The following is a 23,695-nucleotide window of genomic DNA, read 5'->3' on the forward strand; positions in this document are numbered from 1 at the left end:
CTTAACTTACAATGAGGTTATATCCCAGTAAACTCATCATGAATAGGAAATATCATAAGCCAAAAGTGCATTTAATACACCTAACCTACCAAACTTTATAACTTAGTCAAATAATCATAACTTAACCAAGCCTTACCTTAAACATTCTGAGAACACTTTCATTAGCCTGCGCTTGGACAGAATCTTCTGGCAACACAGTACGTTGTAGAGTATCATGATCACATGGCTGACTAAGAGCTGTGGCTCACTGCTGCTGTCCAGTATATCAAGAGAGTGCCATACTGCATATCACTAGGTATGAAAAGATCAAAATTCAAAGTATGGCTTCCACAGAATGCATATCTCTTTCACACTATTATAACGTTGAAAAATTACAAGTCGAATTATTGTAAGTCAAGAACCATCTATACCCTCTAGGGTATCCTGTACAGTTAGGATATCTGTATTTTGGTGATTATTTAAAATAGGAATGGTAATCTTGATGTTTAATAGTTTTTCTTTTCCTCTATTAAAAACAATGCATCTAAGGAGAGAAACTGAGCTTGTTAATGTCTAAAATGTAATATACCTATTTTTCAAATATTCATAGGTTTTATGGTCGAAAGATGCTGTTCTTCATGATGTGTCATCCTAACTTTGAAAAAATGCTTGAAAAGTATGTCCCATCTAAAGATTTGCCATATGTTAAGGAATCTGTTAGAAACCTACGACAAAAGGTATATGGAAAAAGTTTGTTTTATAAATGACTTTAAAAGCAAAGTTTATTTTTACATCAAGGTAAAGGATAGAAATAATTACTTCTTTGATTATTTCTCTGTTAATCATTTGGAAAAATCTACAATAGCATTTCAACAACTACAGTACTAAGACATACATATTGTCAAGCCTTGGAAGTAAATGTTTATTGAATAGAAGTTTGATGTTTGGTGGAATATAATTTGGCTTATTGGAGTTATGGACATGGGTTTGAATCACAGCTCTAACAACTGTGTAACTTACACATTTCTTCATTTCTTTTTTTTTTTGAGACGGAGTTTCACTCTTATTACCCAGGCTGGAGTGCAATGGCGCAATCTCGGCTCACCGTTTCTCCGCCTCCTGGGTTCAGGCAATTCTCCTGCCTCAGCCTCCTGAGTAGCTGGGATTACAGACACGCGACACCGTGCCCAGCTAATTTTTTGTATTTTTAGTAGAGACGGGGTTTCACCATGCTGACCAGGATGGTCTCGATCTGTTGACTTCGTGATCCACCCGCCTCGGCCTCCCAAAGTGCTGGGATTACAGGCTTGAGCCACCGCGCCCGGCCCTCTTCATTTCTTTAACTAGAATTTTCACTTTATAAAATGAGGATAGTAATGTTTACCATTTTTAGTCCCTGCTTTATTTACCTTGTGTGTTCCACTATTAGAGCTATTACCACACTGCAGAACATTTATAAGTAGCTCCTTGAGGGTAAGTGCCATGTCTTATTTGTCCTGGTAGATAATGGGAATTCAGTAATATCCATGAAATGAGTAACTGAGAGAATATCAAATGAAATAAAATATAAAAAGTAATCTATTTACATATTATTTTAAAAATATGTTTAATAATGTAAATGCTTTCTATTGTAATTTATGTCATTTCTCTCTGATAACCTTGGGCTAAGGACTCACTTATAAAGGAATAACAAAGATATGTAACAATAGACATTTTGGAGCACTTTTTTCCTGCCCATTGAGCTTGAAGATTTAAGCTTAGTTATCTTAGAGCTTATTAAAATAACCATGCAAAAAAAAATTATCTGACTAAAATGAAGCAGATTGTATTTGTGAGTCTTTCTAATACAGGAAAGGTTTAAAGTAGTTCTTACCAAAATGTTTATTCTCACACTCCTAACGTTGCACAGGAACAACAGTGTTCAGTGTTTATGGACTGTGTCCATATGTTCTGTATAGATTTTAAGCTTTAAGAAGAGTGGTTACAAAATACAGCGTATTATTATTATTATTTTATTTTATTTATTCATTTTTTGAGACGGAGTTTCACTCTTGTGCCCAGGCTGGAATGCAATGCTGCGACCTCAGCTCACCGAAACCTCTACCTCCCAGGTTCAAGTGATTCTCCTGCTTCAGCCTCCCAAGTAGTTGGGATTACAGGCATGTGCCACCATGCCCAGCTAATTTTGTATTTTTATTAGAGATGGGGTTTCTCCATGTTGACGTGATCTTAGCTCACTGCAACCTTCACCTCCAGGTTCAAGTGATTCTCCTGCCTCACCCTACAGAGTAGCTAGGATTACACTACCACAGCCAGCTAATTTTTGTACTTTTAGTAGAGACAGGGTTTTCCCATCTTGGCCAGGCTGGTCTTGAACTCCTGAGCTCAGATGATCCACCCATCTCGGCCTCCCAGAGTGCTGGGATTACAGGCATGAGCCACCGCACCTGGCCCAAAATGCAGCATATTTTGAGTTTTTAACTAGTTTTCATAAGTCAATATATAATTTCCCATTAGTCACATATTTTGTTAATTTACTGCTAACTACAAGGTGTTTTATGTATCTCATACTCTTTAAAGCATAAGTATACCAGATTATTAAAATACTTTCCATCTTAAAAAATCAGTGATGGCTGCTTTGAAAATTACATTGTGTAAGTTATTTCACTACTAGATTTAAAACCTGTTTTATACTAATTTTATATTTTTTTGCAGGGTTTGGGAGAGATACCATTGGATACTCCTTCAGCAAAAGGAAGACGATCTCATACTAGCAGTGTTGGAAATACAAAATCATCATCTGTTTCCAGAGATGCTTTCAATTCAGCTGAAAAGTATGACGATTTGATAGTCCTTATCATTAGAAAAATTAGTCCCTAGTTATAGTAGTCTCATTTGGATGTTTTCATAAACTATCCCAGGGGTATTTGTCAAAATGGAATAGAGTTTTAAAAGTTTGGTAAGGATCTAGAAAGTGTGAAGTAATTAGATTTAATAAGGGAATTATATTTACAGCAACTTGCTTTTTTTTTTTATCCTGAGACAGAGTTTCATTCTTGTTGCTCGGGCTGGAGTACAATGGCGTGATCTCAGGTCACTGCAACCTCTGCCTCCTGGGTTCAAGTGATTCTCCTGCCTCAGCCTCCTGAGTAGCTGGGATTACAGGCATGTGCCACCACACCCAGATAATTTTTGTATTTTTAGTAGAGACGGGGTTTCACCATGTTGGCCAGGCTGGTCTCAAACTCCTGACCTCATGATCTGCCCACCTCGGCCTCCCAAAGAGTAATTTGCTTTTAGATGCACTAAACATTAGTAAAGCTGCAGTGTTATTGAACTTGTAAATGTTAGGCCTATTTTGGACAACTCATTAAAAAATATATATATAGCCCTTATTTTTTCCCCTGATTGTAAAAGTAATACATAATTATAGTTAAAGGAAAAAAAATCCTTAGAAAATGAAAACATTGGCCGGGCGCGGTGGCTCAAGCCTGTAATCCCAGTACTTTGGGAGGCCGAGGTGGGTGGATCACGAGGTCAAGATATTGAGACCATCCTAGTCAACATGGTGAAACCCCGTCTCTACTAAAGATTTATACTAATTTTATATTTTTTTGCAGGGTTTGGGAAAAAACAAAATTAGCTGGGCATGGTGGCACGTGCCTGTAATCCCAGCTACTCAGGAGGCTGAGGCAGGAGAATTGCCTGAACCCAGGAGGCGGAGATTGCGGTGAGCCGAGATCGCGCCATTGCACTCCAGCCTGGGTAACAAGAGCGAAACTCTGTCTCAAAAAAAAAAGAAAATGAAAACATTACAGGGATTTAGAAAGCTAGGCATGGTAGCTCACACCTGTAATCTCAGTACTTTGGGAGGCTGAGGCAGGCAAAATTGCTTGAGCTCAGAAGTTCAAGAGAAGCCTGGGCAACATGGCGAAACCCTGTTGTCTACCAAAAAAAATACAAAAATTAGCCGGGCCTGGTGGTTTTTGTTACCTGTGCTTTCAGGGTCTTAGTCATGAATTATTTACCTAGACCAGTGTCCAGAAGGATACTGCCTAGGTTTTCCTCCTGTAGTTTTGTAAATGTAGGTCCTACATTTAATCCATTTAGTTGATTTTTATATATGGTGAGATACTGTGTTTAATTCTGTTTAAGGCAAGTCTAATTTTTCCAGCACTGTTTATTGAAAAGGGTGCTCTTTCCTCCATGTATGTTCTTGTCATCTTTGTCAAAGATCAGTTGGTTATGGATAAGTGGCTTTATTTCTGGGTTCTCTATTCTGTTCCATTGATTTATGTGTCTGTTTTCAGACCAGTACCATGGTGAGATACTGTGTTTAATTCTGCTTATGGCAGTCTAATTTTTCCAGCACTGTTTATTGAAAAGGGTGCTCTTTCCTCCAAGTATGTTCTTGTCATCTTTGTCAAAGATCAGTTGGTTGTAGATAAGTGGCTTTATTTCCAGGTTCTCTATTCTGTTCCATTGATTTATGTATTTGTTTTTAGACCAGTACCATGCTATTTGGGTTTTATAGCCTTGTAATGTAATTTGAAACCAGGTAATATGATGCCTGTAGCATTGTTGGTTTTGCTTAAGATTGCTTTGGCTACTTGGGCTCTTTTTTTCTTCCAAAAAAAAAGGTACAGTAAGCCACAAATTTTAGTATTGTTTTTTCTAATTCTGTGATAAATGATGTTGGTATTTTGATAGGGATTGCATTCAAACTGTAGACTGCTTTCAGCAGTATGGTCATGTTAATTATTCTGATCCATGAACCTGGGATATTTTTCCATTCGTTTGTGTCATCTACAACTTCTTTCATCAGCATTTTTAGTTTTCGTTGTAGAGATCTTTCACGTCCTTGGTTAAAAGTATACTTCCAGGTATTTTATTTCTTTTTTAGCTGTTGTAAGTGGGATTGCCTTCTTGATTTGTCTCTCTGCTTATTCATTATTGGAGTATAGAAATGCTACTGATTTTTTAAAGTTGATTTTGTATCCTGACACTTTACTGAATTGATTTATCAAATCTAAGAGTCTTTTGGTGGAGTCTTTGGAGTACTCTAAATATATCGTATTATCAGCAAACAGGGATAAGTTGACTTTTGCAGTTTGTGTGCCTTTTATTTTTTTCTCTTGCATGATTGCTTTGTCTAAGACTTCAGTATTGTGTTGAATAGAAGTGGTGAAAGTGGGCATCTTTGACTTGTTCCAGTTCTTAGAGGGAATGCTTTCAACTTTCTCCTGTTTGATATGATGTCGGCTGTGGATTTATATATATAGCCTCTATTATGTTGAGGTACGTTCCTTCTATGCCTAGTTTGTTGAGGATTTTTACCATGAAGTGATGATGAATTTTATCAAATGCTTTTTCTGCTTCCCTTGAGATAATTATATGGTTTTTGTCCTTAGCTCTGTTCATGTGATGTATCATATTTTTTTATTTGTGTGTGTTGAACCATCCTTGCATCCCTGGTATAAAACCCATTTGATCCTGACATTTTATCTTTTTGATGGGCTGTTGTTGCTATTATTTGGTTGAGGATTTTTACATCTATATTTATAGGGGATGTTAGTCTGTAGCTTTCATCTTTTGTTGTGTCTTTGCCTTGTTTTGGTATCAGGGTGATACTGGCCTTATAGAATAATTTAGGGCATATTTTCTCTCTTCATTTTTTGGAAAGTTTCAGGATGATTGGTGTAAGTTTTTGATTGATTGATCATACATTTGATAGAATTGTGAATCCATCTAGTCCTGTGGGGTTTTTTTGCTTACTGATTCATTTTCACTACTCATTATCAGTCTGTTCAGGATTTCTGTTTCTTCTTGGTTCAATCTTGGGAGGTTGTATGTTTCCAAGAATTTGTTGATTTCCTCTAGCTTTTCTAGTTAGTGGAAATGTAGTTGATCATAGTAGTCTCTAATGATCCTTTGTTTATTCTATCATATCAGTTGTAATGTCTCCTTTCTGATTTTGTTTATTTGGATCTTCTCCCTTCTTTGTTAAGCTAGCTAGTGATTTATTGATTTTATGTTTTTGAAGAACCAGTTTTTCAATTCATTAATCCTTTATATTTTGAGGGGTTGGAGGTTATTTCATTTAGTTCTCATGTGATCTTTGTTACTTACTTTCTTTGGCTAACCTTGGGAGTTTGGTTTATGGTTTTTCTAGTTCCTTAAAGTGTGATGATCTTTTTACCTTTTTTTTTTTTTTTAATAGAGACAGGGTCTCACTCTGTTGCCTGGGCTGAATGAAGTGTAGTGGAATCATTATATCCCTCTGTAGCCTCAAACTCTGGGGCTCAAGCAATCCTCCCGCCTCAGCCTCACAAAGTGCTTCCTACTTTTTTCATGTAGGCATTTAATGCTATAAACGTCCCTCTTAGCACTGCTTTTGCTGTATCCCACAGGTTTTGGTATGTTGTGTTTCCATATTCATTTACTTCAAACAATGTTTTAAATTTTTGTCATTGACTCTATGATCATTCAGGAATATGTTGTTTATTTTCCATGTATTTCTTTAGTTTATAAACTTATTTTGGTATTGATTTATAGTTTTATTCTGTTGTGGTCTAAGAAGATACTTGATATGATTTCAGTTTTTAAAAATGTGTTAAGACTTACTTTGTGACTTAACATATGGTCTGTGTTGGAGAATGTTCCATGTGCTGATAAGAAAGATGTATATTCTCAGTTTTGGGGTAGAATGTTCTGTAAATGTTAAGTCCTTTTGGTCCAAAGTCCAATTTAAGGCAGTGTTTCTTTGTTAATTTTCTGTCTCAATAATCTGTCTAGTACTGTGAGTGGAGTGTTGAAGTCCACACTTGAGAACAGGATTGTTTTTCAGTCTTATCTTTCTATAGGTCTAGCAGATATTCGTTTTGTGAAACTGGGTGCTCCAGTGTTGGGTGCATATATATTTAGAATTGTTATAACCTCTAGCTGAATTCATCCCTTATCATTATATAATTACATTTTTTTGTCTTTTTTTTTTTACTATTTTTTCTTTAAAGGTTATGTTCTCTGATGTAAGCACAGCTACACCTGATCGCTTTTGGCTTCTGTTTGTGTAGAATATATATATATTTTTTGGACAAGGTCTCACTCTGTTGCCCAAGCTGGAGTGCAGTGGTATGATCTCATCTCACTGCAACTTCCACCTCCCTGGTTCAGTGTCCCAAGTAGCGATTCTCCTGCCTCAGTGTCCTGAATAGCTGGGACTACAAGCACGTGCCAGCACCCCCAGCTAATTTTTGCATTTTTAGTAGAGATGGGGTTTCACCGTGTTGGCCAGGCTGGTCTTGAACTCCGCTCTCCTTGGCCTCCCAAAGTGCTGATATTACAGATGTGAGCCACTGTGCCCAGCCCAGAATATCTTTTTCTACCATTTTAATTTTAGTGTGTATGTGTCTTTCAAGCTAGGGTGAGTTTTTTATAAGCAGCACATAGTTAGATCATGTTTTTTATCTCATTGGCCAATCTGTAACTTTTAAGTAGAGCATTTAATCCATTTGCCTTCCTGGTTAATACTGATATGTGAGTGTTTTTCCTGCCATATTGTTAACTATTATCTACCTGTTTTATAAATTATTTCTTTTTCTCCGTTTTCATGGTTTGGTGGAATTCCGTCATGTTGCCATTCGATTCCTTTCTCTTCCTCCTTTATATGATTGCTTTATAAGACCTGTGAGTTTATATTTTCATGTTTTTATGATGGCAAATATCGACCTTTGCTTCCATGTTTAGGACCCATATGAGTATTTCTTATAGGGCCAGTCTAGTGATGACAAAGTCCATCAGCATTAGCTTATTTCAAAATTAGCACTATGACCTCTTTGCTCTTTTATAAAATATATTTTATTTTATTTTTGAGACAAGGTTTCACTCACTGTGTTGCCCAGGCTGAAGTTGAGTGGTGTGATCACATCTCACCACAACCCTGACCTCCTGGGTTTACTCAATCCTTCTATTTCAGCCACTGGAGTAGCTGGGACCACAGGTACACACCACTATGCCTGGCTAATATGTTTCTTTTGTCGAGATGGTATTTCACCATGTTGCCCAGGATGGAGATAAACTGCTGGGCTTGAGGGATCCTCCCACCTTAGCTTTCCAAACTGCTGGGATTATAGGCATGAGCCACCACATCTGGCTTTAAATATATTTTAAACACTATTGGCCAGGGGCAGTGGTGTGCACCTGATATCCTAGCACTTTGGAAGGCCAAGGTAGATGGATTGCTTGAGCTCAAGACTTTGAGACCAGTCTATGCAACATGGAGAAACCCTGTCTCTAATAAAAATAGAAAAAATTAGCCTGGCGTGGTGGTACATGCCTGTAATCCCAGCTACTTGGGAGGCTGAGGCAGGAGAATCCCTTGAACCCGGGAGGCAGAGGTTGCAGTAAGCTTGAGATTGCTCCATTGCACTCCAGCCTGGGCAACAGAACCAGACTTTCTGTCTCTTTTTTCTTTCTTTCTCACTTTGTTGCCAGGCTGGAGTGCAGTGGTGCCATCTTAGCTCACCGCAACCTCTGCCTCCCGGGTTCAAGTGATTCTCCTGCCTCATCCTCCCAAGTAGTTGGGACTACAAGTATACACCACCATGCCCTATTTTTTTTTCTTTTTTGTATTTTTCTTTTTTGTACAAACCATGTTTGCCAGGATGCTCTCGATCTCTGGACCTCATGCTCTGCCTGCATCCGGCCTCCCAAAGTGCTGGGATTACAGGTATATGCCACCGCGCCTGGCCAGATTCTTTGTCAACAAAACAAAACAAAAGAAACAAAAAAAAAACAGTATTGAAAAACTATACGAATACATAGTATTCATAGTATACATAGGTATCTCTCATATTTTCTGTATTTGTATATCTTTGAAATAATTCATAAACTAATGACTTTTATAAAAAATAATGATGTATGTGAAAGTATATGCTTTGGGACTTGATATTTTAAGTACAGCCGACAAAGCAGCAACATTGGCATTACCAAGGAGCTTTTTAGAAATGCAAAATTTTTTTTTTTTTGTGACAGAGTCTTACTCTGTTGCCCAGGCTGGAGTACAGTGCAGGATCTTGGCTCACTGCAACCTCTGCCTCCTGGATTAAAGAGATCCTTCTGCCTTAGCCTCCTAAGTAGCCAGGACTACTTAGTGGCATGTGCCACTACACCCTGCTAATATTTGTATTTTTAGTAGAAACAGGATTTCACCATGTTAGCCAGACTGGTCTTGAACCCCTGACCTCAGGTGAACCACCCACCTCGACCTCCAAAAGTGCTGGGATTATAAGTGTGAGCCACTGCGCCCAGCCAGAAATGTAAAATCTTATACTCCTTCCAGGCCTACTAAATAAGAATCAGCCATTTTTCTACCTTGATATTATATAATCTCATAAGATGTTGGATCAGATATCTTGGTCAAAAACTGTTTTCTGGAATCCATTAAAATATGCTTTCTTAAAATTTATTCAGCGTATACTGTATGGGAGGCTTTTTCTAAACATTTATTTCATAGATATTTCTCAAGTTGGGCTTATCTGATATTTTGTCACAATTAGATGGAAGTTATGCAATTCGGCAAGAACACCACAGAAAGTGATGTTATACCCTTCTCACTGCATTACATCACGACGTACATGATGTTGTTACGTCTTAATACCAGTAACATTAACTTTCATCATGAGCTTATGGTGGTTTCTGCTAGGCACTGTACTATTTTTCCCTTTATAATTAATAGATATCTTGGAAACTTTGAGACTGTGTAAATATCCTATTTCTTACCATACATATGCCCGCTAGTTTTAGCCACCACTGAGAGATTTTGCCTATAGCAATTAGTGCTGGTGTTTTGCCTAATAATGATCTGCTAGTTTCTTGATTTCCTCTACATTTATTGGTTGATTTTTTTTCTTTACAGAAAACTGTTCCATTTCCTTTATATGTTTATTTATGCAAATGTTCATTTATCTTCACGAAGACTAATGGATTTCTATTTTATTCTGTTGGCTATAATCGAATACTGCCATTATTTCCCTCTTCAAATGGTTCCACCTTTAGGAGCTCCCTCGGGTTGGCCGCTGTGCTTTGACAACATGCCCCATCCGTTTACTTTCTGTCAACACATGATTCTCCAGGATCTTCTTATATTTTATTTCCTCCTTTCAAGTTTGTATGCTCCTAATTTATTTTTCCTACCTTAATACTATACTGGTTAGAATATCAAATGTAATTTAAAATAGAAGTAATAACATCTTTACCTTGTTCCTGATCTTTGGGTCAAAATGTTCAGCATTTCACCATTGTGTATGATACTACCTGTAGGTTTCATAGAAAGCTCTTTATCAGATTAATGAAGTTCCCTTCTAGTTTGTGAGTTTTAAATCATGAATGCATGTTGATTTTTTTTTCTCAAATGCCCTTACAGCATCTATTAAGATAATTATATTTTTTGCTTATTTGTAATTATTGTGAATTATGTTAATTGTTAAATGTTAAAAATGGTAACTTGCATTCCTTGGATTAGCTTCACTTGGTGATGATGATGTATCATATTTTTAATGTTACTGGGCTTAATTTACTAAAATTATTTGAGTATTTTTGTGTCTAATCATGAGGTCTTTAGTTTTCTTGTCTTAGAATGTTTTGGATTTGGTATTGGGATAATGCTGAATAATGATACCTTTGTGGTTTCTCCTTTATTACAGGGGCTACTTAGAAGTGTTTAATTTTAAAATGTTTGGAGATTTACATATCATTTTATTAATGATTTTAAATTTAGTTTTGTTCTGTCAATGAACATGCTGCCTGATTCTAATTCTTTTAAAGTTCTTGAGACTTGCTTTATGACCCAGCATGTGTTCTGGATTAGTGACTATTTTACATTTACTTGGAAGAATGTACATTCTGCTCTTGTTGAATGTAGTATTCTATAAAATGTCAGTCAGCTTAAGTCGATTGTCATTCCAGTGCTCTATAATCTTACTGATTTTTTTTCTACTTGTTCTATCAGTTGCTGAGATAGCAGTATTGACATCCCCAGCGTATTTGTGGATTTATTTATACTTTCACTTGTATCACTTTTTGCTTCATATATTTTGACCTACGGTGATTACGTTTAAATACATCGAGGATTGTTGTGACTTTCTGATAAATTGGTCCTTTTGTCATTATGAAGTACGTCTATTTCTGGTAATATTCTTTGTCCTGAAGTCTACACTGGTAGAGTATCTTAGTTTATTAACCAGTTTTCTTTTGATTGAAGATTTGCATGGTGTGTCTTTCTTTAAATTACAGTGTTAGGAAGGTGTAAATCGCCTACTATATAATTTATCTATTTAAGGCATGCAATTCAATGTTTTTTAATACAGATGGTCCCCAACTTAGGATGGTTCAACTTATGATTTCTCAATTTTACAATGGTGCAAAAGCAATATGCATTTAGTACAGCAGAAACTGTACTTTGAGTATCCATAGAATCATTCTGTTTTTTACTTTCAATATAATAATAAATTATTTATTATAAAATAGGCTTTGTGCTAGATTATTTATCTCAGTATAGGCTAATGTAAGTGTTCTGAACATGTTTGAGGTAGACTAGACTAAGCTATGGTGTTTAGTAGGTTAGATGTATTGAATTTTTTGACTTAAGGTGGCTCACGCCTGTAATACCAGCACTTTGGGAGGCTGAGGTGGGTGGATCACGAGGTCAAGAGATCGAGACCATCCTGGTCAACATGGTGAAACCCTGTCTCTACTAAAAATACAAAAAATTAGCTGGGCATGGTGGCACGTGGTGCCTGTAATTCCAGCTATGCAGGAGGCTGAGGCAGGAGAATTCCCTGAACCCAGGAGGCAGAGGTTGCGATGAGCCGAGATTGCGCCATTGCACTCCAGCCTGGGTAACAAGAGCGAAACTCCATCTCAAAAAAAAAAAAAAAAGATATTTTCAATATACAATGGGTTTATCGGGATGTAACTCTATTGCAAATTGAGGGGCATCTCTGTATTCAATGAGTGTCATCACAATTTTAGAACATTTTTGTTACCTTAAATCTCATATTTTTTTTCAATGTCATGAAGATTTATTTCCCAGTTTTCATCTAATATTTGTACAGTTTTAGTTTTTATATTTAGGTCTTTGATATATTTTGAGTTAGTTTTTGTACATAATGTTAGGTAAAGGTCCAACTTGATTCTTTTGTATGTGGATATCCAGTTTTCCCAGAATCATTTGTTGAAGAGATTGTTCTTTCTTCATTGTATGGTTTTGGCATCCTGGTTGAAAATCAGTTATGCATATATGTTTGGGTTTATTTCTGGATTCTCAATTCCATTCCATTGATTATAGATGCCATTGTCAATCCTTATGCCAGTACCACGTTTCATTGTTTGGATTACTGTAGTGTTATAATAAGTTTTGAAATTGGAAAGCATGAGTCTTACAACTTTTATATATATATATAGGATTGTTCAACTTATGATTTCTCAATTTACAATGGTGCAAAAGCAATATTGATAGCAGTATTGACATCCCCAGCGTATTTGTGGATTTATTTATACTTTCAGTTGTATCACACGAACTGACCATTTTTTATGGCTGCATAGTATTCCATGGTGTATATGTGCCACATTTTCCTTGTCTAGTCTATCATCAATGGGCATATGGGTTGGTTCCAGGTCTTTGCGATTGTAAACAGTGCTGCAATGAACATACATGTGTATGTATCTTTATAATAGAATGATTTGGCTGGGCGCGGTGGCTCACGCCTATAATCCCAGCACTTTGGGAGGCTGAGGCAGGTGGATCACGAGGGCAAGAGATCGAGACCATCCTGGTCAACATGGTGAAACCCCGTCTCTACTAAAAATTAGCTGGCCATGGTGGTGCGCGCCTGTAGTCCCAGCTACTCGGGAGGCTGAGGCAGGAGAATTGCTTGAACCCAGGAGGCGGAGGTTGTGGTGAGCCGAGATCGCGCCATTGCACTCCAGCCTGGGTAACAAGAGTGAAACTCCATCTCAAAAAAAAAAAAATAGAATGATTTAGAATCCTTTGGGTATATACCCAGTAACGGGATTGCTGGGTCAAATGGAATTTCTGTTTCTAGGTCCTTGAGGAATTGCCACACTGTCTTCCACAATGGTTGAACTAATTTACACTCCCACCACAGTGTAAAAAAGTGTGCCTATTTCTCCACATCCTCTCCAACATCTGTTGTCTCCAGATTTTTTAATGATCACCATTCTAACTGGTGTGAGGTGGTATCTCAATGTGGTTTTGATTTGCATTTCTCTAATAAACAGTGATGATGAGCATTTTTTCATATGTTTGTTGGCCTCATACATATCTTCTTTTGAAAAATGTCTGTTCATATCCTTCGGCAACTTTTGGATGGGTTTGTTTGTTTTTTTCTTGTAAATCTGTTTAAGTTCTTTGTAGATTCTGGATATTAGCCCTTTGTCAGATGGGTAGGTTGCAAAATTTTTTTCCCATTCTGTGGGTTGCTGGTTATTCTAACGATTGTTTCTTTTGCTGTACAGAAGCTCTGGAGTTTAGTTAGGTCCCATTTGTCTATTTTGGCTTTTGTTGCCAATGCTTTTGGTGTTTTAATCATGAAGTCTTTGCCTATGCCTTTGTCCTGAATGGTTTTGCCTAGGTTTTCTTCTAGAGTTTTTATGGTATTAGGTCTTATGTTTAAGTCTTTAATCCATCTGGAGTTAAGTTTAGTGTAAGGTATCAGGAAGGGGTCCAGTTTCTGCTTTCTGCACATGGCTAGCCAGTTTTCCCAACACCATTTATTAAACAGGGAATCTTTTCCCCATTGCTTTTTTTGGTTCAGGTTTGTCAAATATCAGATGGCTGTAGATATGTGGCGTTGCCTCTGAGGCCTCTGTTCTGTTCCATTGTTCTAGATCTCTGTTTTGGTACCATACCATGCTGTTTTGATTATGGTAGCCTTATAGTACAGTTTGAAGTCAGGCCCAGCTTTGTCCTTTTTGCTTAGGATTGTCTTGACTATGCAGGCTCTCTTTTGGTTCCATATGAAGTTTAAGGTGGTTTTTTCCAGTTCTGTGAAGAAGGTCATTGGTAATTGATAGGGATAGCATTAAATCTATAAATTACTTTGGGCAGTATTGATTTTTCACGATATTGATTCTTCCTAACCATGAATATGGAATGTTTCTCCGTTTGTGTCCTGTCTTATATCCTTGAGCAGTGGTTTGTAGTTCTCCTTGAAGAAGTCCTTTACATTCTTTGTTAGTTGTATTCCTAGGTATTTTATTCTCTTTGTAGCAATTGTGAATGGGAGTTCACTCATGATTTGGCTCTCTGTTAGTCTGTCTGTTGTTGGTGTATATGAATGCTTGTGATTTCTGCACAGTGATTTTGTATCCTGAGACTTTGCTGAAGTTGCTTATCACTTTAAGGAGATTTTGGGCTAAGATGATGGGATTTTCTAAATATACAATCATGTTGTCTGCAAATAGAGACAATTTGACTTACTCCTTTCCTAACTGAAAACACCTTATTTCTTTTTCTTACCTGATTGTTCTGGCTAGAACTTCCAATACTATATTGAATAGGAGTGGTGAGAGAGGGCATCCTTGTCTAGTGCCAGATTTCAAAGGGAATGCTTCCAGTTTTTGCCCATTCAGTAATGATATTGGCTGTGGGTTTGTCCTAAATAGCTTTTATTATTTTGAGATACATTCCTTTGATACCTAGTTTATTGAGAGTTTTTAGCATAAGTGGCTGCTGAATTTTGTCAAAGGCCTTCTCTGCATCTATTAAGATAATCATGTAGTTCTTGTGTTTGGTTCTGTTTATGTGGTGAATTACGTTTATATAGACTTGGGTATGTTGAACCACCCTTGCAACCAGGGGATGAAGCCTATTTGATCGTGATGGATATGCTTTTTTGATGTGCTTTTGCAATCGGTTTGCCAGTATTTTATTGAAGATTTTTGCATCTATGTTCATCATGGATATTGGCCTGAAGTTTTCTTTTTTCATTGACTGTCTGCTGGGTTTTGGTATCAGGATGATGTTGGTCCCTTCAAGGTTTCAAATTCTTCCTGGTTTAGGCTTGGGAGGTTGTGAGTGTCCAGGAATTTATCCATTTCTTCCAGGTTTACTGGTTTATGTGCACAGAGTTGTTTGTAGTAATCTCTGACAGTAGTTTTTAATTTCTGTGGAATCAGTGGTGATATCCCCTTTATTGTTTTTTATTGCATCTATTTGATTCTTCTCCATTTTCTTTTTTATTAATCTGGCTAGCAGTCTTTTTTTTTTTTTTTTTTTTTTTAGGAAGGGAGGGATGAAGGAAGGAAGGAAGTAGGGAGGGAGGGAGGAACGGAGGGAAGGGAAGGAAGGAATTCAAGCAATGAGAGAGACATTGCTGACCTGGATCTAGAGGTTTAGAAGTTGATTTCTTTTTTTTTTGAGTGAAGGAAAGAAGAAAAAAATGAGTAAAGGAGAGGAAGAAAGAGGAAGAGAAAGAGGGAGAGTGAGTGGAAATATTGCTTTATTCTTAAAAAAAAATGGGTATTAATAATGGCCAATCAATGTTTCATTTAAACCTATGAGTACGTGTGATGTGGTATTGACTAGAATGTTTATTTTGTGTATTTGAAGTGGAGAGATCTATAAATATTTATTAAGTTTACTTGTTCCGGATCTGAGTTCGAGTCCTTGATATCCTTATTAATTTTCTGTCTCATTGTGTCTAAGTCTCTATGTATCTGGGTGTTAGGATCATTACCTCTTGTTGCATTGATCCTTTTACCACTATATCTTTGTTGCTTTAAAATCTATTTTATCTGATACGAGATTTACAACTCCTGCTTTTTATTTATTTATTTTTGCTCTCCATTTGGTTGGTAAATCTTTCTCCTTCCCTTTGTTTTTGAGTCTTTGTGTATCCTTGCCTGTGAAACAGGTCTGGATGTAACATGCCGTTGGGTTTTGGCTGTGTCTTTTAATTGGGGGATTTAGTCGATTTAAATTTAGAGTTACTGCCCTTTTATGTTAACTGGCTGTTTTATCCATTCGTTGGTGTAAATTCTTCTTTATGTTGGTGCTCTTTACTTTTTGGTATATTTTTAGAAGGGCTGATACTGGTTGTTTCTTTCTGTGTGTAATGCTTCTTTCAGAAGCTCTTGTAAAGCAGGCCTGGTGGTAATAAAATCTCTGAGTACTTGCTTGTTCATAAAAGATTTTATTTTTCCTTCAGTTGTGAAGCTTAGTTTGGCTGGATATGAAATTCTGGGCTGAAGGTTCTGTTCTTTAAGGATGTTGAATATTGGCCCCCACTCTCTTCTGGCTTATAGAGTTTCTGCTGAGAGATCTGCTGTAAGTCTGATTGGCTTGCCTTTGTGGGTAACCTGACCTTTCTCTCTGGCTGCCCTTAGTATTTTCTCCTTCGTTTCAGCCCTGGTGAATCTAACAATTATGTGCCTTGGGGTTGCTCTTCTTGAGGAATATCTTTGTGGTGTTCTCTGTATTACCTGGGGTTGAATATTGACCTGCTTTGCTAGTTTAGGAAAATTTTCCTGAATAATTTCCTGAAGGGTATTTTCCATCTTGGATTCATTCTCTCCGCTGCATTCAGGTACACCTATCAAACGTAGATTTGGTCTTTTCACATAGTCCCACATTTCTTGGAGACTTTGCTCATTCCTTTTTATCCTTTTTTCTCTAATCTTGTTTTCTCGTTTTATTTCATTAAGTTGGACTTTGACCTCTGATATCCCTTTTCTGCTTGAACAATTTGAGTGTTTAAACCTGTGCAAACTTCTCGGAGTTCCTGTATTGTATTCTTCAGTTCCATTATTTCACTTATACTCCTCTCTAAGTTGTCTATTTTCAATAGGATTTCATCAAACATTTTTTCAAAGTTACTAGTTTCTTTACGTTGGGCTACAATATGTTCTTTTAACTCACTGAAATTTGTTATTATCCATTCCTTGAAGAGTGATTCTGTCATCAGGAGGCGCTCGTTCTCCATCAAGCCTTGTTCCATTGTTGATGTGGAACTGTGATCATCTTTAGAGGGAGAGGCCTTCTGACTTTGAGTATTCTCAGCTTTTTTACGCTGGTTTCCTCCTGTCATTGTAAATTTATCCTCCTGTTGTCTTTGAATTTACCAACTTTCAGATTAGGTCTCTTGAGTGGGCGTCCAGGTTGTTAGTTGCCAGGGCCAGAGCAGCAGTGTTAAAACTGATGGTGCTTTTCTGCCCAGGATTCTCTTGTCTGGCTTCCTTCTTGTGTCCGTAGTGGGCGACTCTGCCTTCCGGGGGCTCCAAACCTGTCAGAAGGGGAGCCAGTCCCGTTTACTCTGCGCCGGGCTCTGGTGTCGTGCTGGGGGTCCTTGTGGGTCCTCCGAACCTGTTTACTGTGCTCCGAGAGCTGCCTCGCCGAGGCGCCGGCCACGAAAGTCACGTTGGCGACCCGTGTGATTCCTCCACTGGGGATCTTCTGCTCCGTGAGCGACCAGAATTTGTCTGAAAGTGTGACGTCGTCTAGTTCTCCGCGCCTTCACTGAGAGCTGCAGTCCCGAGATGTTAGCGATTGGCCATCTTGGATCGGTCTCTGCTAGCAGTCTATTTTGTTGATCTTTTCAAAAAACTAGCTCCTGGATTTATTGATTCTCTCTCTCCTTCAGTTCTGCTCTGATCTTAGTTATTTCTTGTCTTCTCCTAGCTTTTGAGTTTTTTTTATCTTGCACCTCTAGCTCTTTCAATTTTGATGTTAGGGTGTTGATTTTAGATCTTTTCTTGCTTCTCATGTGGGCATTTATTGGTATAAATTTACCTCTAAAATTACTGCTTTAAATGTGTCCCAGAGATTCTGGTACGTTGTGTCTTCATTCTTGTTGGTTTTGAAGAACATCTTTATTTCTGCCTTCATTTCATTGTTTATACAGTCGACATTGAGGAGCTAGTTGTTCAGTTTCCATGAAATTGTGTGGTTCTGAGTTAGCTTCTTAATCTTAAGTTCTAATTTCATTGCCCTGTGGTGTAAGAGATTGTCCTGATTTCTGTTCTTTTCATTTGCTGAGGAATGATTTATTTCCAATTATGTGGTCAATTTTAGAGTAGGTGCAATGTGGTGCTGAGAAGAATGTATATTCTGTGGATTTGGGGTGGAGATTTCTGTAGATGTCTATTAGGTCCACTTGGTCCAGATCTGAGTTCAAGTCCTGGATATCCTTGTTAATTTTCTGTCTTGTTGATCTGTCTGATATTGACAGCGGAGTGTTAAAGTTTCTCACTATTATTGTGTGGGAATCTAAGTTTCTTTGTAGGTCATTAAGGACTTGCTTTATGTATCTGGGTGCTCCTGTATTAGGTGTGAACATATTTAGGATCATTAGCTCCTTTCGCTGCATTGATCCTTTTACCAATATGTAATGCCTTTCTTTGTGTCTCTTGATCTTTGTTGGTTTAAAGTTCATTTTATCAGAGACTAGGATTGCAACTCCTGCTTTTTCTTTTGTTCTCCATTTGCTTGATAAATCTTCCTCCATCCCTTTATTTTGAGCCCATGTGTGTCCTTGCACATGAAATGGGTTTCTTGAATATAGCACACTGATGGGTCTTGACTTTTTATCCAGTTTGCCAGTCTGTGTCTTTTGATTGGGGCATTTAGCCCATTTACATTGAAGGTTAATATTGTTATGAGTGAATTTGATCCTGCCATTTTGATGCTAGCTGGATGTTTTGCCAATTAGTTGATGCATTTGCTTCATTGTGTCAATGGTCTTTACCATTTGGTATGTTTTTGGAGTGGCTGGTACTGGTTGTTCGTTTCCTTGTTTAGTGCTTCTTTCAGGAGCTCTTGTGAGGCAGGCCTGGTGGTGACGAAATCATTCAGCAATTGCTTGTCCATAAAGAATTTTATTTCTCCTTCACTTATGAAGCTTAGTTTGGCTGGATATGAAATTCTAGGTTGAAAGTTCTTTCCTTTAAGGATGTTGAATATTGGCCCCCACTCTCTTCTGGCTTGTAGGGTTCCTGCTGAGAGATCCTCTGTGTGTCTGATGGGCTACCCTTTGTGGGTAACCCAACCTTTATCCCTGGCTGCCCTTTGTATTTTTTTCCTTCATTTCAACCCTGGTGAATCTGACGATTATGTGCCTTGGGGTTGCTCTTCTTGAGGAATATGTATGTGGTGTTCTCTGTATTTCCTGGACTTGAATGGTGGCCTGCCTTGCTAGGTTGGGGAAGTTCTCCTGGATAATATCCTCAAGAGTGTTTTCCAGCTTGGATTCATTCTCTCCATCACATTCAGGCACACGTATCAAACGTAGATTAGGTCTTTTCACATCATCCCATATTTCATGGAGGCTTTGTTCATTTCTTTTCACTCTTTTTTCTCTCATCTTCTCATTTTATTTCTTTGAGTCAATCGTCAATCTCTGATATCCTTTCTTCTGCTTGGTCAATTCGGCTATTGAAATTTGCGTGTGCTTCGCGAAGTTCTTGTGCTATGCTTTTCAGCTCCATCACATCATTTATATTCTTCTCTAAGCTGTTTATTCTAGTTAGCATTTTATCTAACTTTTTTTCAAGGTTCTTAGTTTCTTCGCATTGGGTTAGTGCATGATTTTTAGCTCTGAGAAGTTTGTTATTATCCACCTTGTGAAGCCTGTTTCTGTCAGTTCATCAGATTCATTCTCCATCCAGCTTTGTTCTCTAGTAGGTGAGGATTTGTGATCCCTTGGAGGAGGAAAGGTGTTCTGGTCTTTGGTGTTTTCATCTTTGTTGCACTGGCTTCTTCCCATATTTGAGGCTTTATCTACCTGTCGTCTTTGTAGTTGGTGACTTTCAGATGGGGTCTCTGAGTGGACATCCTTTTTGTTGATGTTGAAGCTATTTCTTTGTGTATTTTGGTTTTCCTCTAACAGGCCCCTCTGCTGCAGGACTGCTGGAGGTCCACTCCAGACCCTGCTTGCTTTGGGATCACCCACAGGAGCTGCAGAACCTTAAGAATTGCTGCCAGTTTCTTCTGTTATCATAGTCCCAGAAGGGTACCTGCCAGATGTCGGCCTGAACTCTCCTTTATGAGGTGTCTCTTTGGGTATACCAAACCAGATCACCTGGCTCCCTGTCTCAACCCCTCCCTTTCAGTTGAATGGGCAGCTCTGTCTCCCGGGCATTCCAGGTGCCAATTGAAACAGCTGCCCAGATTTCTGTGAGTTTTTGTGTGCCATCCCGCAGCACTGGCTGAAACAGCCATACTGGAAACATGGCGCTTTTTGGCCTGCTAATCTCCTGGTCTGTGGGCAGTGAAAACTCATTTGGAAATGTGGTGATCACTCACCCTCTGCATTGTTCTTGCTGGGAACTGCACTCCAGAGCTTTTCCTATTTGGCCATCTTGGATCCTCCTCCTTTTCTTCTTTTTGTGCTTGTTATAAGATTGAATGAGAGGTAGGGGTATGAGTGTATATGTATTTTGGTATTTCATTTATTTCCTTCATAGCTCTATCTTTTTGTTAAAGTGGTTGATCTAGACTTTGTAATATTCTAATGTGCATCTTTACTGTCTCACAGTATACTTTCAGATGGTATTAGACCACTTTAAGTATAAGAACTTTACAATACACTTGCATTCCTTTACTCCCTTTTCATCTTTTGTTCTATATTTGTCATGCATATTATAACCCCCAATGCATTATTATATTTACTTTGAATAGTCAGTGTATTATAAACAATGCTGTCATGAACTGTGTTTATTCTTGATATCTTATTTTATCTACATTTTATATGCCTAGTGAATCTCTCTAGTTTGTTGCTACTTTATCTTTTTCTTACTAAGATATGTTAATTGTATTTTACTATCAACTCCATCCTGATTTGAACCAACAAAAGCAATCTCTGAATGCCAGTTTGTTTCAATAATTAGATGGCTTTTTGAGGTGTTTTTTCTGTTTTACTCTTTTCATTTATTCACATTTTATGTGTCATATCAACTTACATATTTCTAATTGTGTTTCTCATTGCATAGGATTAATCATTTCACAAATTAACTCCAGATTAATTTACTTTAAAAATTAAAACTAATGATAAATAAATCTGTACTTTAGATCACAATCCCGTGTCCATTTTCAGGATGATTCTGAGTCATTCATTAATTACTGCCCTTAAGACAACCTAGTGCTTATTTTAATAGTGCTAGTCATATGCATGGTAGTGATGTAATTGTTACCATTTTATTGGAGACTTGGCAGTCTGGCCAGGCACAGTGGCTCACACTGATAGTCCCAGTGCTTACAGAAGCTGAGGCAGGGGGATCACTTGACTCTTAAGAATTCAAGGCCAGCCTGGGCAACATAGAGAGACCTCATCTCTACAGAAAATTGTTTAAATTAGCTGGTTGTGGATATGTGCCTGTAGTCTTAGCTGCTCAGGGGTCTGAGGTCGACGAATCACTTGAACCCAAGAGTTCAAGGCCAGAGTTGTGATTGTGCTACTACACTGCAGCCTGGGCAACAGAGTAACTATGCATCTAAAATACAGAGAGAGAGAGAGAGACTCTAAAATACATAGATAGTCCAGGTACTGTGACTCACACCTGTAATCCAGCATTTTGGGACGCCGAAGCAGGCAGATCACTTGAGGTCGTGAATTTAAGACTAGCCTGGCTAACATGGCAAAACCTTGTCTCTATTAAAAATACAAAAAAAAAAAAATATTACCCAGGTGTAGTAGCATGTGCGTATAATCCCAGCTGGGAGGCTGAAGCAGGAGAATTGCTTGAACCTAGGAGGCAGAAGTTGCAGTGAGCCGAGATCATGCCACTGCACTCCAGCCTGGGCAACAAAGTGTGACTCTGTCTCAAAAATAAAAATAAATACAGAAATAGATAGACAGACGGACAGATCAATTGACCAACTGACCTAACTGTCACTTTGCATGACTCTTTAGTTTCAAAGGGCTGATAATCTAAACAGGAGTTTCCAATCTTCTGCTTCCCTTGCCACAGTAGAAGAATAATTGTCTTGGCCACAGTAAAATATACTAACACTAATGATACCTGATGAAACACACACATACACACACACACACAATCTCATAATGTTTTTAGAAAATTTACAAATTTATGGGCCGGGCGCAGTGGCTCAAGCCTGTAATCCCAGCACTTTGGGAGGCCGAGACGGGTGGATCACGAGGTCAAGAGATCGAGACCATCCTGGTCAACATGGTGAAACCCCGTCTCTACTAAAAATACAAAAAATTAGCTGGGCACGGTGGTGCGTGCCTGTAATCCCAGCTACTCAGGAGGCTGAGGCAGGAGAATTGCCTGAACCCAGGAGGCGGAGGTTGCAGTGAGCCGAGATCGCGCCATTGCACTCCAGCCTGGGTAACAAGAGCGAAACTCCGTCTCAAAAAAAAAAGAAAATTTACAAATTTATGTTAGGGCCCATTCAAAGCTGTCCTGGGCCACATGTGTCCTGCAGACTGTGGGATGGACAAGCTGGATCTACCACATTGAGTTACCCCTTTATAGCTACGATGCTACGGATAGTATCATTGCCATAATAATTCCTGCTGGTCTCTAGTTTCTCATTGTCCCATGCATGTTCACATGGAAACTTTGTAGCAAACAGTTAACATAGCAGGCCTGAGACTGCTGTTCTTTAAAGGGCCTGCTTAGAAAGATTGCCCATTGGAGGCTGAGGCGGGTGGATCACGAGGTCAAGAGATCGAGACCATCCTGGTCAACATGGTGAAACCCCATCTCTACTAAAAATACAAAAAACATTAGCTGGACATGGTGGCGCATGCCTGTAATCCCAGCTACTCGGGAGGGTGAGGCAGGAGAATTGCCTGAACCCAGGAGGCGGAGGTTGCGGTGAGCTGAGATCGCACCATTGCACTCCAGCCTGGGTAATAAGTAAGAGCAAAACTCCATCTCAAAAAAAAAAAAAACAGATTGCCCATTGATTGACATCTGGGAACTTGAGTTTTAGAAAGATTTCAACTTTTCCTCATAAGAGTGGTTCACTTAATCTTCTATGGAGAATGGGTTTGAGAAAGAGATTCAAGGTAATTTATCTAGTTCTCATTGAGCAAGGAGCCTGTTCAGAAAAAAGTTAACATTGTAGTCCTGTGACTGTTGTCCCTAAAAAACGCTGCTTACATGGTTAGCTCTTCACTGGCATGGGAACCTAGGATTTGAAGGAGATTCCCACCATGCCCTAACTGATAAGGTACTTTACTGTGCCTAAATTGTTTCGGCAAACAATATGGTTTATGCTGAAAGCCCAGTTTTCTTCTGGGAGTCTGGAATTTTGGTATGTCCTAGGCAGACAGTCTCTACATGACCAGCTCCCAGTAAAAACTCTGGACATAAGGCCTCTAATAAGCTTCATTGGTAGATAACATTTCACATGTTTTGTCATAATTCACTGCTGAAGGAATTGTGTCCTGTGTGACTCTACTGGGAAAGGACTCTTAGAAGCTTAGATCTGGTTACCTCTGGTCTTTGACCTATGTACCTTTTCTCTCTGCTGATTTTATTTGGTGTCCTGCTGTAATAAATTTTAGGCATGAGTAAAACTATATGCTAACTCTTATGAAATTTCCTAGCAAATATCTAAATCTGGGGAGATCGTAGGGACCCCCAACACAGATACTGTGGCTATGGGTTAAGTCATTTTATGCATTTTGGAACAATGATTATTTTATGTATTACTTTATGCATTCGGAATGCA

The 23,695-nt window shown here is 38.3% G+C and overlaps 1 protein-coding gene across 3 annotated transcripts in view; it reads left to right on the forward strand.

Annotated features, from left to right (window-relative positions):
• The window catches only part of TOGARAM1 (TOG array regulator of axonemal microtubules 1), a 125,206-nt gene that overhangs the window by 94,327 nt on the left and 7,184 nt on the right, over positions 1–23,695 (forward strand). For all 3 annotated transcript variants that reach the window (XM_035260409.3, XM_035260411.3, XM_035260410.3), the window contains 2 exons: positions 590–716; positions 2,695–2,813. In XM_035260409.3, the coding sequence (XP_035116300.2) occupies positions 590–716; positions 2,695–2,813 (246 nt within the window). The remainder of the gene's footprint in view (positions 1–589; positions 717–2,694; positions 2,814–23,695) is intronic.

Source organism: Callithrix jacchus, chromosome 8 (assembly GCF_049354715.1).
Source record: "Callithrix jacchus isolate 240 chromosome 8, calJac240_pri, whole genome shotgun sequence".
NCBI lineage: Eukaryota > Metazoa > Chordata > Mammalia > Primates > Cebidae > Callithrix > Callithrix jacchus.